The sequence below is a fragment of the Mobula hypostoma genome, chromosome 7, assembly GCF_963921235.1.
Source record: "Mobula hypostoma chromosome 7, sMobHyp1.1, whole genome shotgun sequence".
Classification (NCBI taxonomy): Eukaryota; Metazoa; Chordata; class Chondrichthyes; order Myliobatiformes; family Myliobatidae; genus Mobula; species Mobula hypostoma.
Genome location: NC_086103.1, coordinates 167,863,435 through 167,877,264, shown reverse-complemented (window position 1 = coordinate 167,877,264; position 13,830 = coordinate 167,863,435). Strand labels below are relative to the sequence as shown.

The window sequence follows — 13,830 nt, the reverse complement described above, 5'->3', positions numbered from 1 at the left end:
TGGAGGTCATCCAATTGTAATATTATTTATTTCCCTCTCTCCATTGATACAGCCAGACATGTCCTACAGCCCTGCTATTACCCAACACACTATATTTATTTTTCTGTTTTCCCTCTTTTGAGATATCCCCATTGATCTATACAGCCCTCCCACCACCTTCTATGCAACTTAACACTAGCTTTATTGACAAACACTTTTCAACCTGCAATGTTAACTCCGTTTCTCTTTTCATAGACGCTTCCTGACCCGCTGAGTATTTTCTGCTTCTGCTACTACTTTTCCAGTGGTTTTACTTAGAAACATATAGAAAACCTACAGCACAGTACAGGCCCTTTGGCCCACGATGCTGTGCCGAACATGTACTTACTTTAGAAATTACCTAGGGTTACCCATAGCCCTCTTATTTTTCTAAGCTCCATGTACCTACCCATGAGTCTCTTAAAAGATCCTATCGTATCCACCTCCACAACAGTTGCTGGCAGCCCATTCCACACACTCACCATCCCTGACATCTCCTCTAAACCTACTTCCAAGTGCCATAAAACTGTGCCCTCTCATGTTAGCCATTTCAGCTCTGGGAAGAATCCTCTGGCTATCCACACGATCAATGCCTCTCATTATCTTACACACCTCTATCAGGTCACCTCTCATCCTCCGTCGCTCCAAGTTGAAAAGGGCAAGTTCACTCAAACTGTTCTCATAGGGCATGCTCCTCAAACCAGGCAACATCCTTGTAAACATCTGCAACCTTTCTATAGTTTCCACATCCTTCCTGTAGTGAGGCGACCAGAACTGAGCACAATACTCCAAGTGGGGTCTGACCAGGGTCCTATAAAGCTGTAATATTACCTCTCGGCCCTTGAACTCAGTCCCACGATTGATGAAGGCCAATACACTGTATTGTGTACACTGTATTCTTAACAACACAGTCTCCAATCTTTCCCAGAGGATCAGCAATCTGCTCCCTCGCCTCCACAGTAGCCTGGGGTATTTCTTATCGGGTCCTGGTGACTTATCCAACTTGATGCTTTCCAAAAGCTCCGGCGCATCCTCTTTCTTAATGTCTATATGCTCAAGCTTTTCAGTCTGCTGTAAGTCATCCCTACAATTGCTAAGTTCCTTTTCCGTAGTAAATACTGAAGCAAAGTAGTCATTGAGTATCTCTGCTGTCTCCTCCGGTTTCATACACACTTTTCCACTGTCAGACTTGATTGGTCCTATTCTCTCATGTTTTATCGTTTTGCTCTTCACATACTTATAGAATGCCTTGGGATTTTTTAAAAATCCAGCTCGCCGAGGCCTTCTCATGGCCCTTTCTGATTCTCCTAATTTCATTCTTAAGCTCCTTCCTGCTAGCCTTATAATTTTCTAGATCTCCATCATTAACTAGTTTTTTGAACCTTTCGTAAGCTTTTCTTTTCTTCTTGACTAGATTTTCAACAACCTTTGTACACCACGGTTCCTTTCCCTGTCTCATTGGAACATACCTATGCAGAACGTCACGCAAATATCCCCTGAACATTTGCTACATTTCTGCTGTACGTTTCCCTGAGAACATCTGTTTCCAATTTATGCTTCCAAGTTTCTGCCTGACAGCTTCATATTTCCCCTTACTCCAGTTAAATGCTTTCCTAACTTGTCTGTTCCTGGTAAAGAAGATGGAATTATAATCACTATCTCCAAAATGCTCTCCCACTGAGAACTGGCACCTGACCAGGTTCATTTCCCAATACCAGATCAAGTACATCCTCTCCTCTTGTAGGCTGTCTACATATTGTGTCAGGAAACTTTCCTGAACACACCTAATAAACTCCACCCCATCTAAACCTCTTGCTGGGAAGATACCAGTCAACATTGGAGAAATTAAAATCTCCCACCACGACAACCCTGTTATTATTACAGCTTTCCAGAATCTGTCTCCCTATCTGCTCCTTGATGTCCCTGTTACTATTGGGTGGTCTATATTTAAAAAAAAAACACCCAGTAGAGTTTTTGACCCCTTCCTGTTCCTAACTTCCACCCACAGAGACTCAGTAGACAATCCCCCTGTGACTTCCTCCTTTTCTGCAGCCATGACACTATCTCTGATCAACAGTGCCATGCCCCCACCTCTTTTGCCTCTCTCCCTGTCCTTTCTGAAACATCTAAAGCCTGGACTCTTAAGTAACCACTTCTGCCTTTGAGCCATCCAAGTCTCTGTTATGGCCACAACATCATAGCTCCAAGTACTGATCCACGCTCTAAGCTCATCCGCTTTGTTCATGATGCTTCTTGCATTAAAATAGACACATCTCAAACCATCAGTCTGAGCGTATCCCTTCTCTATCACCTGCCTATCCTCCCTCTCACACTGCCTACAAACTTTCTCTATTTGTGAGCCAACCATCCCTTCCTCCGTCTCTTCAGTTCGGTTCCCACCCTCCAGCAATTCTAGTTTAAACTCTCCCCAATAGCCTTAGCAAACCTCCCTGCCAGGATATTGGTCCCCCTCAGATTCAAGTGCAACCCGTCCTTTTTTGTACAGGTCACTCCTGCCCCAAAAGAGGTCCCAGTGATCCAGAAATCTGAATCCCTGCCCCCTGCTCCCTGCTCCAATCCCTCAGACACGCATTTATTCTCCACCTCACTCCATTCCTATACTCACTGTTGCGTGGCACAGGCAGTAATCCTGAGATTACTACCTTTTGAGGTCCTGCTTCTCAACTTCCTTCTTCACTTCCTGTAGTCTGTTTTCAGCTGTCTTCTTTTAAATCCTTCCCACCAGTCTAACTGGCTGACATCGACGCGGTTGCGCAGTCATACCTTGATCAAACCAATTGGTTTTCTAACCAATTCCACATTTTATTGCAGGAAGCTGCTTTCCGTAAGGTAGTTCAGGCAACGATGGTACGGGACCGACAGCATGGGCCTGTAGTGGAGCTTAACAGAATCCAGGTACAATTTACAGCAAGCCAAAACCAGTTAAGGTGCTAAAATGGGAATTTTGACTATACATATTTTCATAATAAATGTACTTTGAAGTTTGATATTTATAAATGTGGAACGTATCAGGGCACATAATGTCGAGTAATGCTGAATGAACTGGACAATGCTATGCTGAGAGGCAGATAGTCAGTAGCAAGTTTTAAGAGGTAGGAGGCTATGGGAAACAGCTGGATTTGAGAAGGATGAGCATGGAGAGTTGTTTATTTGGAATTCAAGTGCAAGAGTGGAGAGGTAGTAGCAGAAGTGATAGTAAATCTATAAGTTAAAGGACTTGAGATGATGTGGTAAAAGGAGGCTAAAGCATAAATGGAAGCTTGACGGCTGCCTATTAGAGCATTTAAAAAAAAAAGTCTTGTCAGAGGACATTTTTCCTCATTCAGTAGGGGATAGTAGTATTAAAACTGTGACTTGCATTTTGCAGAGAATTTCTGATAGTTATCATATAATAATTTATTCTATATACTTTAGTCACTGCAGATCCACTGGAAGTGTTCAGTGATTCAGTATTGGTTAGATTATCCTGTGTATGGGGTGTCAGGGCGGGGTAGCACCTCTGGTGGGGGAACATGTCGTGTCCTTTTCAGGGCGGTTAGTCCACCTTTGGTCCCCACCTGGCACTCAGCTCTCACTTGTGGCTCCCCATAGCTGTTTGCATGCGACAGCGGCCACGCCCCGGGCAACGGCTTCGACAAGCCGGCTAAACCAGGTGAGGGTAGCCGACGGGTCTCAAACCCTCGGTGAGATAGGGAGTTGTCTATCCCAGCATGTGAAGACAGACTCCGGCGGATTGAGCGGACGAGACCTATGGAAGGTCCAATGGTCAAGAAGGCGTCGTGGAACGTGTAGAGCAGGACAAGACACAGAAGACGTCCCGGTCATCCACTGCGCCTAGTCCCATCTCCAGCCATCTAGACTCTGTCTTGCCACTGGATCCAGATGGGAATTGGGAAGAGAGAGTGAGGCTGACGCTGCGCAACTCTCCCTCACTTAAATCCAAATCACGCGCTAGTCTTGACACCATCATAATGGTGTCGAGGTCCTCATCGACGTCAACGAGGGACGAACAACAACAACAACAGATTATCCTGTGTACTTTCTCACTATCATTCTTTGCATTATGATTTTGTGAAAACTGAAAATAGCTTATTAATATTATTGTATATAACCTGTTTATTGGTAAGTGTAACAAAATGTTTTGCTCCTTAAAATTCATGGGCTGTAAGAAATAGAAGTGATGGGTTGGCAATTGTTTTGACCATTCATTGACTGAACTTCATGAAAATCCTTCGTTTCCTCTGTTTAAAACATTTAGTCACAAGATCATGTTGTCCCCTTTTTCCATGATCAATTTTCTCCTTTGACAATTCATCTTTGGGAGTGGAAATTGTACTCTTCATCAGGACGACTTTCCCCATCGTCGCTTTGCTTGCTCATTTTAATGGGTATCCAATCCTAAAAATCACCTAGTTTGAACCTCTGCAAGGCCTTGCTGTTGTCTTTCCCTTTCTCTCTCACATTAATCTTCTAAATCTTTCATATCTGCGGTCTTCTAACTTTGCCTCAAATGCATCCAGAAGTTCCTCCTTCAGTGTGCCTTCACCTGTATAAGCAACGATTTTAGAAATCTACACTATTTCTCCTTCTGAATTTACTGTGATCTTCCACCTTATTAACCAAGATTTTAATTACCTTACGAATATCATTAACTGTTAATTTTCATCCGAATGCAAGCAAAGCAACGATGGGGAAACAAGTCCTGATGAAGAATAGAATTCCACTTCCAAAGGTAAATTGCCAAAGGAGAAAATTGATAACAGAGAAGGATCTTCAACATGATCTTGTGACTAAATGTTGACTTGATTATGTTATTCCAGAATGTTACGCTATGATCTTGCTATAAAATTGCAGGTTAATGTTCTTCAAGTTTTCCCTCATGGCTTTGTATTCACACAGTTTATTCATGTTGCAATACCAACCTTCACACAACATTTGTCTAAATAGAGCCCTACATGTAAGAGCAGTCTTGAATCCTGTTGTAGGAGATTTTTCTTGATGTGGGTAATGTTAGAACCTTAGATGACTTGAAGTCTGAAGACAACTGGGCAACTGAGTGGGGAGTGAAACATAGAAAACCTTCAGCATAATTCAGGCCCTTCAGCTCACAATGCTGTACCGAACATGTACTTCAGAGATTATCTAGGGTTACCCATAGCCCTCTATTTTTCTAAGCTCCATGTACCTATCCAGGAGTCTCTTAAAAGACCCTATCGTATCTGCCTCCACCACCGTTGCCGGCAGCCCATTCTATGCACTCACCACTCTCTGCATAAAAAAATAACGACAACTTACCCCTGATGTCTCCTCTGTACCTACTTCCAAGCACCTTAAAACTATGCCCTCTTGTGTTAGCCATTTCAGCCCTGGGAAAAAGCCTCTTACTATACACACGATCAATGCTTCTCATCATCTTATACACCTCTATCAGGTCACCTCTCGTCCTCCGACACTCCAAGGAGAAAAGCCCAAGTTCACTCAACCTATTCTCATAAGGCATGCTCCCCAATCCAGGCAACATCCTTGTAAATCTCCACTGCACCCTTTTTATAGTTTCCACATCCTTCCTGTAGTGAGGTGACCAGAACTGAGCACAGTGCTCCAAGTGTGGTCTGACCAGGGTCTTATATAGGTGTAACATTACCTCCCGGCTCTTAAACTCAGTCCCATGGTTGATGAAGGCCAATGCTCCGTATGCCTTCTTAACCACAGAGTCAACCTCCGCAGCAGCTTTGAGTATCCTATGGACTCGGACCCCAAGATCCCTCTGATCCTCCACACTGCCGAGAGTCTTACCATTAATACTATATTCTGCCATCATTTTTGACCTACCAAAATGAACCATCTCACACTTGTCTGGGTTGAACTCCTTCTGCCACTTTTCAGCCCAGTTTTGCATCCTAGGAGTTGACAGATAGAAACTAAAGATATGGTTAGAGTGACTGCTGCCAATATTTTAAAATTAGAGAGGATAAACTTTTTAGGAGCAGGCTTTTAAAAAGTAAAATTGTGTGACAAAAGACTCATTTAATGGAATAGGTCTTTGTGTATTACACATTACTGGACGGGGGGGGGTGCGGCAGGGAATTGTTCAAATTGAGTGCAACACGCACAAAACACTGGAGGAACTCAGCAGGTTGGGCAGCATCTGTGGAAACAAACAACTGTTCGTTTCCACGGATGCTGCCCGACCTGCTGAGTTCCTCCAGCGTTTTGTGCGTTTTGCTTTGACCCCAGCATCTGCAGAATATTTTCTGTTTACAAATTGAATGCAGTGAGGCTGCAAAAGAATTTTTAAGTTTGATTCAGTGAGACAAAATGGAGTTCAATATGGGCAGTGGTGATGAATATAAAGTAGAGAGTGTTCTCATTTGGCTGTTATCTTTTTGCAATGTAGGCAAATATGGAGACTGCAGAACCTTATTTGAAATGATTTTGGTGAATGATTTAGTTGATGGTGAAATTAGTTTTCCTAAATTGTTCTGCATGCATTTTGAAATAAATATCCATGCTTTAGACTGCTTCATACATTGAAGCCTAAAATTTATCCTTCTTTTTAGGTCAAGCGATCCAGAAGTAAAGGAGGTTTGGCAGGTCCTGATGGCACAAAGTCTGTGTTTGGCCAGATGTGTGCAAAGATGAGCTCTCTAAGTCCTGATAGCCTGTTGCTCCCGCACCGTGTCTGGAAAGTCAAGTTTGTCGGTATATTTAATTATAAATTTAAATTTTGCATGTTTTTTTTTAGGTGTTTTTCTTTGTTAATTTGTGTAGAGCTGATTTTTTTTACCTCTAATTTAAACTTTTTTTCCTTCTTTCTATTCTAATTTGTGCTCTCTCTACGAGGAAGACCCAGAAATTTTTTGTTTTTTCTTTCTCTTCGATATTTTCTGCATTTTACACACTAACCTGGTCCAAGATCTTTGCCTCTTGTGGTCATTGGTGGGAGAAGGACATAAATGTAGTTGGCTATGGTGGCACAAAGGTCCTGAACTGACATTGTCCCTGGATGCTCTTCTCTCTGGAATTATAGGCCTGTTCAGATTTTGAAGAATTTGATAATGTTCTTTATTATGTACCCCCACCAAACATACAAAAATTATCATGCACAAAATCAGAAATGAATGAAATAATGATCGATTTATCAGAGGAAAATCTGGTCTCTTGCTCCAGGTGAGTCTGTGGATGACTGTGGTGGTGGCTATAGCGAGTCAATTGCTGAGATGTGTGAAGAGCTCCAGAATGGTTTGACACCATTGTTGATTGTCACTCCAAATGGAAGAGATGAATCTGGAGCCAACAGGGACTGCTTTCTGCTAAATCCAGCAGCCAAATCACTGCTCCACATGAACATGTTCAGATTTCTTGGTATGTAGAATATTCCGATGTCTTTATGTTGGAAGTTAATTTTAAATTGAACCGATAAAATCAAAATTTAAAGGTGAAACAAAAAATCCACATTTTGAAAGAAATGCAATTGAATGTCAAGAGTAGGAAATTAGATTCTCTCTTTAGAGATTTACTGTGTGGCAGGGTAAACTTGTAGTAGGGGAGAATTGAGAATCAAACAGATTTTGTTTTTGAAGCAGCAGTGGGGTGGTTTTAAAGAGGTGTGATTTTTGTTTTTCCATTGACAGCATGGTATGAGTCAAACTCACTACATGAAACATTGAAGTGGGAGCCATCATTGTGTTTACAGCATCCTACTGTTATACAGGGAAGGATCTGTAACTGGGTCTAGATTGGATATGTATCTGGGTCTGGATTTGTCAGAAGATTGGACTGGGCTTGTCATGGTCCCAGTCTGGTTCAGATTTGTGTTCCTAGAAGGCTGGGCATCCAGCAATAGTGGTTGAGACCTAGCTGCAGACTTTACAATACTCCATATAATCCCCATGCATGTGCCTTCGTGATAGCATCTAGCATCTGTTGCTGTTTTTAAAAGTGTGGGGATGTCCTTAGAATTTCTGGAGAAGTGTAGATAGGCCCATGGTAGCATGGGCTAATGGTGAGCAGTCAGATGGTACAGAGCAAGGAGTGTGGGAATGGTGAATGAGCTAGGTGAACTCATAATTGATATTGTGTACAATTGTGCCTAAGGGAGTTTTATTCCATTATAATGAGAGTAGGTTACAGGGAGCTATTGGTGTAATGGGATTGACTTGAGAGTCTACACTTAGTGAATATTGCATGAATGAAAATTGGCAGAACAAGCTATAGACCTTGACTGAACTAAATTAATTTGAGCAAAATGTATTTAGTCGGTAGACCTGGAGAAGGAGTGGCCGGTGTTTTATCAGTTGACAGAAAAAATTGGTGGGTTGTGGATACTGACAAGGCTAGTCTTTGGCCCCAGAAACACATTAATCAGCTGTTAAGTTAGAGTAATTTCAGATGGAATTTAATTTTGGTAAGTGATGCTCTGTGGATGACCAAATGGGGCAGGACCTATGTAATGAATGATAGAGCTCTAGGGAGTATTGAGGAACAGGAAGTTGTACATGAGCAAAGCTCCCTGAAGGTGTCAGGATATATTGATAAAGGAGGTATGGGATGCTAGCATATATTAGCTGGGCATAGAATATAAAAGCAGGGAATTTGAGGTGTATGTTAATTAAACATCGATGTTAGGAATATTGTGTGGTCACAAGGCAGAAAGGATTATAATTGCTCTGGAGAGGGTGCAGAAGAGATTCACCTGAATGGTGTCTGGGATGGGGAGTCTCAGTTATGAGAAAAAACTGAATAGGCTGTTTGTTTTCCTTGGATCAGAGAAGGTCAAGCATTGGTGGGGGAAGGGGTCGCCTGATAGAGATGTACAAAATTGAGGGGTATAGTCTTTACCCCACAGCGCAAGTGTCTGTTATCAGAGAGCATAGACTTGAGTGGTTTAGAGGCCATAAAGATGAGTTTTTTTTCACCTGGAGAGTGGTTGGCTTTGGAATGAATTGCCTGAGAGAGTGGTGGGTGCAGAGATGCAAAATATAAAATGCATCCAGAATTTTATAAGCTAAAGAGGGCTGTTTTTGTGCTGTATGATTCTGGTTCTATGAAAGAGTAAGAATTCTGGATTTAACTTTTTTTGGTCACCAGGCATGGAAATGATCAACAAAACATTATAAGTTCATTAATTATAGAGTAACCTTTAACCAAATAGAGTTGTTGAACCTTTTGGGCGTATGTCCAAGATGGCACGTGCAAAATACTTTGTTGGCAAGTGGCATGCAGCGCCGCCCCTCACTACTCTAAATCACACACATCATAAAAATATATGTAATGGTTGTCTTTACTGCCAGATGATTTTTTTTTACAAACCAAGAGCAGTGAGATGTTTTCACACGAAATGTCTGACACGAACTTGGATAGTAAATGGTTGGGCTAGTTGGCATTGGTTTCACTCTGCTGATATTGTTTTCTTCTGATGTTTGTGAGTGAACACTGGATATTCAGTGATAACAATGATAAATACTGTATGTAGTTTAGTGCTTTTATGAATATTTTTTCACATTTTTTCTGTGTAACACGCTGCAAGCTTTCACTGCTAATGTCATGGTTTCTCTGTAGCAGCAATGTTTGGGTTATGACTGGAGATAACAAGGTTTTGAATGTGGGGGGACCTATCCAATGAGAGAAATGTTGTTGTTTCTTGCGAGACTGGAAGAGAGATTTTCACTGTCTTTTGCCGGGGAGAGATGAGGAGAGAAGATGTGAATGGAGAGACCACTGGATAGAGTGGACTGAGGAGCGAGGGTCGAAGGGGCGGCTACAGTCACAAATTTAACAGTACTTAGCAGGCGAATTAACAGTTCATCCAGAGTACAAATATCTACCCCACTGGTTCATTGCTCGGGGTAATCACACAGCATCCAACGGAATCAATCCTGAACGTAGCTCCCACTGTTGTAACTCTCGCTTCAACTTGTGGTTTAATATAGGGGATGATGGCCCCTGGCCCGGCCAAACTTAAGAAATCTCGTTTGGGTGGATGCTGCGCGATGTGTCCCCTGTTACAAATCAGTACCCCGAAATAACAAACAGTACATGCTATGCAATTAAACGATTGAGCTTTATAATTCTTACTTTGACTATATGGTTAGTAAAGAAAACAAAAAAAAAAAAGAAAAAAGGGCCCATTCTCATGAAGCAGTCCATTGTGCAATGTTGGAGCTCACTGTTCGTTCATTTGTTCCCGTCGACCTCTAAGCATAGCCGCCCCTCGGACTCTTGCTCCTCAGTCCACTCCATCCGGTGGTCTCTCTATTTGTGTCTTCTCTCCTCATCTCTCCCCGGCAAAAGACTGCAAAAATCTCTTCCAGACTCACAAGAAACAACAACATTTCTCTCACTGCATAAGTCCTCCCACATTCCAAGCCCTGTTATCTCCAGTCATAACCCAAACATTGCTGCTACAGAGAAAGCATTATATTAGCAGTGAAACCTTACAGTGCATTACATCTGTTAAATTAGAAAAGATATATTATTTAAGTAAATTAGTTGGTGAGATTTTTAAAGATTATTTGCCCCTTTTCAGCTTGTTCAGAAAGTCCATAATTGCTGTTGCTAATTCATTAATCAGTGATGATTTCTGCTCAAAATTGCCATGGCAAGTGTGAGATTTTTTTAAAAGATTATTGCCAATTTGGGAGCATGCTCTCAAAAATGTTTGCTAGCTCTAGTCTAGATTAAGTGTTGAATTTTGTAGAACAAGATTGAACCACAATTCAAGATGCTGCACTCTTCACATTGGGTTTAAATAAAGCAGGTGAAAAATTGTTACTTTCTTCTGTTAGTGAATCAGTTGAAGATTATCTGTTTTTGCTGCTGTAAAAAATATTGTTCTGAAACTTTCCATTTGTACTGTAATGTTAGGTGTGCTTCTGGGTATTGCTATACGTACTGGCAGTCCTTTGAGTCTTAATTTAGCTGAGCCTGTCTGGAAGCAACTGGCAGGAATGAATCTAACAATTGCTGATCTGAGTGAGGTAAATGATGATTTTTGTGTTTATAACTACTGTACATTTTGCTTTTAGTACTTGTTTTAACTTGTGTCCAAATATTATAAGTTCCTCCTTTAAATGGAAATAATCTACTTGCCAGTATGTACTTCACAACTGTTCTTCTGTCTTCAGCAGCAGCTCCCAAAATTCTTCTTGTAGTCCTGTGTAGAAATCTTCTTGTCAGATTTGAGTTCATCTAGGTTCTATCCGTACACTAAAGCTGTAAAATATACTGCCTGTGACTATGACCAGTGCTCCGTCCTCGTTCGCGATCATGCTGCAGATTTTGGCATTGTGTACATCACCTGTACTTCTGTTATCCAGTTCAGCGAGTAGCACCCACTTGTTTTCATTATTGCCTGTATAATTGTAGTAAGGCACCTCCAATAACAACAGTGTATCCCATTTCTGCAGTTACCTCTGGAGTCCCTCAACGATCCCCCTTTGTTTACTTCTCTCTAATCGTCCACATATTGTCCATGATATACATAGGATAGGGCTTGTTATATTAATGAAACCTGCTTTTTCTCAGCACCTCTATCTCTAGGTTGTTCATCTGGTACACAATCCTAGAACCTGCAACTTTCTCTAGTTACAAACCGGACTAATCTAAGCTGCTCCTGTACTTCTGCAAACTTCCAACAGATTCTTTCTCCTCCCTGGCAACTGCCTTAAATTGGACAAGAATGCTATTAATTTTGTCAATCTATTTGTATCCAAGCCAACCTCCGATTTTTTTCCAATAAAAATTCCCTGATTTTTTATGAGTTAGTCCACTCAGTATATCTCAAGTTGGAAGCCTCATTTGTTATACCTTTTTATGCCTCATTATGCCTTTTGTTTGGGCTTCTGTATTCCTATACTTTCCTGTTTAACCTGTATATTCATCCTCTCTAAGTTAAGGTCACATAAACCTTGCCTGTATTCTACTAAGAAAAACAACTTAGATTTACTGAAAGCTTGATATTCCTATATCATCTTGGACAATGTCTGTTCCTCACTGTTTTATTTTTTTCAAAGCACCCCACAGTTGCTTCCTTTAATGTATTTGATATTAAATCATGCTTGCCCATAACCCGTGTGTTTGTCAGTCCTGACGAAGGGTCTCAGTCCAAAATGTCAACTGTTTACTCCTCTCCATAGATACTACCTGACCTGCTGAGTTCCTTCAGCATTTTCTATTTGTTGCTTACTAATTCACATAAGTTCCCTATGCCGTAGATTTAAAATTCTTATCTGTGTATTTAAGTACTTTCCTTTGCATATCTTTTCTTACGTGGCTATCCTTTTGGTCCTAAGCTCTGGATTCCTAGAAATCCTGTTTTGTCCCTCTACTTGCCAGGAATTCCTTTGGTGGTTAAAAGCTTCATTTAAGTGAAAGCTGTTGTGCGTTGATGCTGCGGTGCTTTTCAAAAACTGTGTATATATTAGTCCATGTTCTTGCTCGTAGGTTGATAAAGATTTTATTCCTGGCCTCATGTACATCAGAGACAATGAAGCTACAGCTGAGGAATTTGAAGCCATGGCTTTGCCTTTCACTGTGCCAAATGCAAGTGGCCAGGATATTCAACTGAGCTCCAAGCATTCCCATATTACACTGGAGAACAGGGCTGAGTATGTAAGACTGGCCGTAAACTACAGGTAAGGTGGATCACTCAATGTTCTTTCATAATGACTTGCGTAGTTATGAATGTTGCTCTATAATGTAATTTTGTCATGAGACCTGACTGATATGAGTTGAGAAGGCTATATTCCAACCCAAACATAACCGGTAGTATAAATCCTGAAACTCAGGAATGAAGTCACAAATCCATAGGTTCAACAGCCACGTGTGGCAGGGGTGGGATAATTACAGAGGAGTTCAGAGGTACTATCATCGTGACTATCTTCAAGAAAGGGGGTACATTTAACTACAGAGGGGTCTCCGTGCTGCCTTCAATTGCTTTCTCCTATCGGCTGAAGGGATTTGTGGAACAGCTCAGTGTGAATTCCATCCGTCCTGATGCACAGTGGGCATAATCTTCACTGTACACTGACTCCAGGAAAAATACATGAAGGAGCACCGGCCGCTATTGTGGGGGTTAGCTGTGGTTTCCTTCCACATTCCAAAGTTGGTCAATTGGTTAGTTGGTCAATTTGTAATTGGGTGATGCGGGCTTAATGGGCTGGAAGGACCTGTGTGCTGTATCTCTAAATTAAAAAACAATGAATTAAACATGGTCTCTTTTAACCCCATCCAAAGTCTTTGATTCCAGTTGGGAAAGGATTGTGGGTTTTCTGCTTCAAATTCAGTTGCCCACAGGAATTCATTTCTATCTGATGATTATTCCGTGACAACATGCAATCCACACTATTAACCAGTGGAGTCAACAACAGAACCATTCTTTAACGATGGCGTCATTCCTTCAGATATGTTTGTTAAAACTTCCTGCAGGCATGGAGCTAATCTTCAGAACAAATAGAATCAGGTTTATTATGACTAACGTGTTGTGGAATTTGGTTATTTTGCTGCAGCAGTGCAGTGCAATACGTCCGATATACTATAAGTTATGATGATAAATGTATATTAAAAGATAGGTTGTGCAAAAAGAAAGCAAAAATAATGAGGTAGGATTCATGGGCAGTTAAGAAATCTGATAGCAGAGGGGAAGAAGCTGTTCCTAAAAGGATGAATCTGTGTCTTCATGGTCCTCTACCTCTTTCCTAATGGTAGTAATGAGAAGAAGGTATGTCCTGGATGGGAGGAGTGGTTACTAAATGAGGGATGCCACATTTTGAGACAATGTCTTTTGAAGAT

General features: G+C 41.3%; 1 protein-coding gene across 7 annotated transcripts in view; it reads left to right on the top strand.

The window, feature by feature from the left end:
• The window catches only part of herc2 (HECT and RLD domain containing E3 ubiquitin protein ligase 2), a 240,637-nt gene that overhangs the window by 209,651 nt on the left and 17,156 nt on the right, over positions 1 to 13,830 (top strand). For all 7 annotated transcript variants that reach the window (XM_063054516.1, XM_063054512.1, XM_063054515.1 and 4 more), the window contains 5 exons: positions 2,851 to 2,934; positions 6,600 to 6,741; positions 7,210 to 7,404; positions 10,906 to 11,018; positions 12,484 to 12,674. In XM_063054516.1, coding sequence (XP_062910586.1) covers positions 2,851 to 2,934; positions 6,600 to 6,741; positions 7,210 to 7,404; positions 10,906 to 11,018; positions 12,484 to 12,674 — 725 coding nt within the window. The remainder of the gene's footprint in view (positions 1 to 2,850; positions 2,935 to 6,599; positions 6,742 to 7,209; positions 7,405 to 10,905; positions 11,019 to 12,483; positions 12,675 to 13,830) is intronic.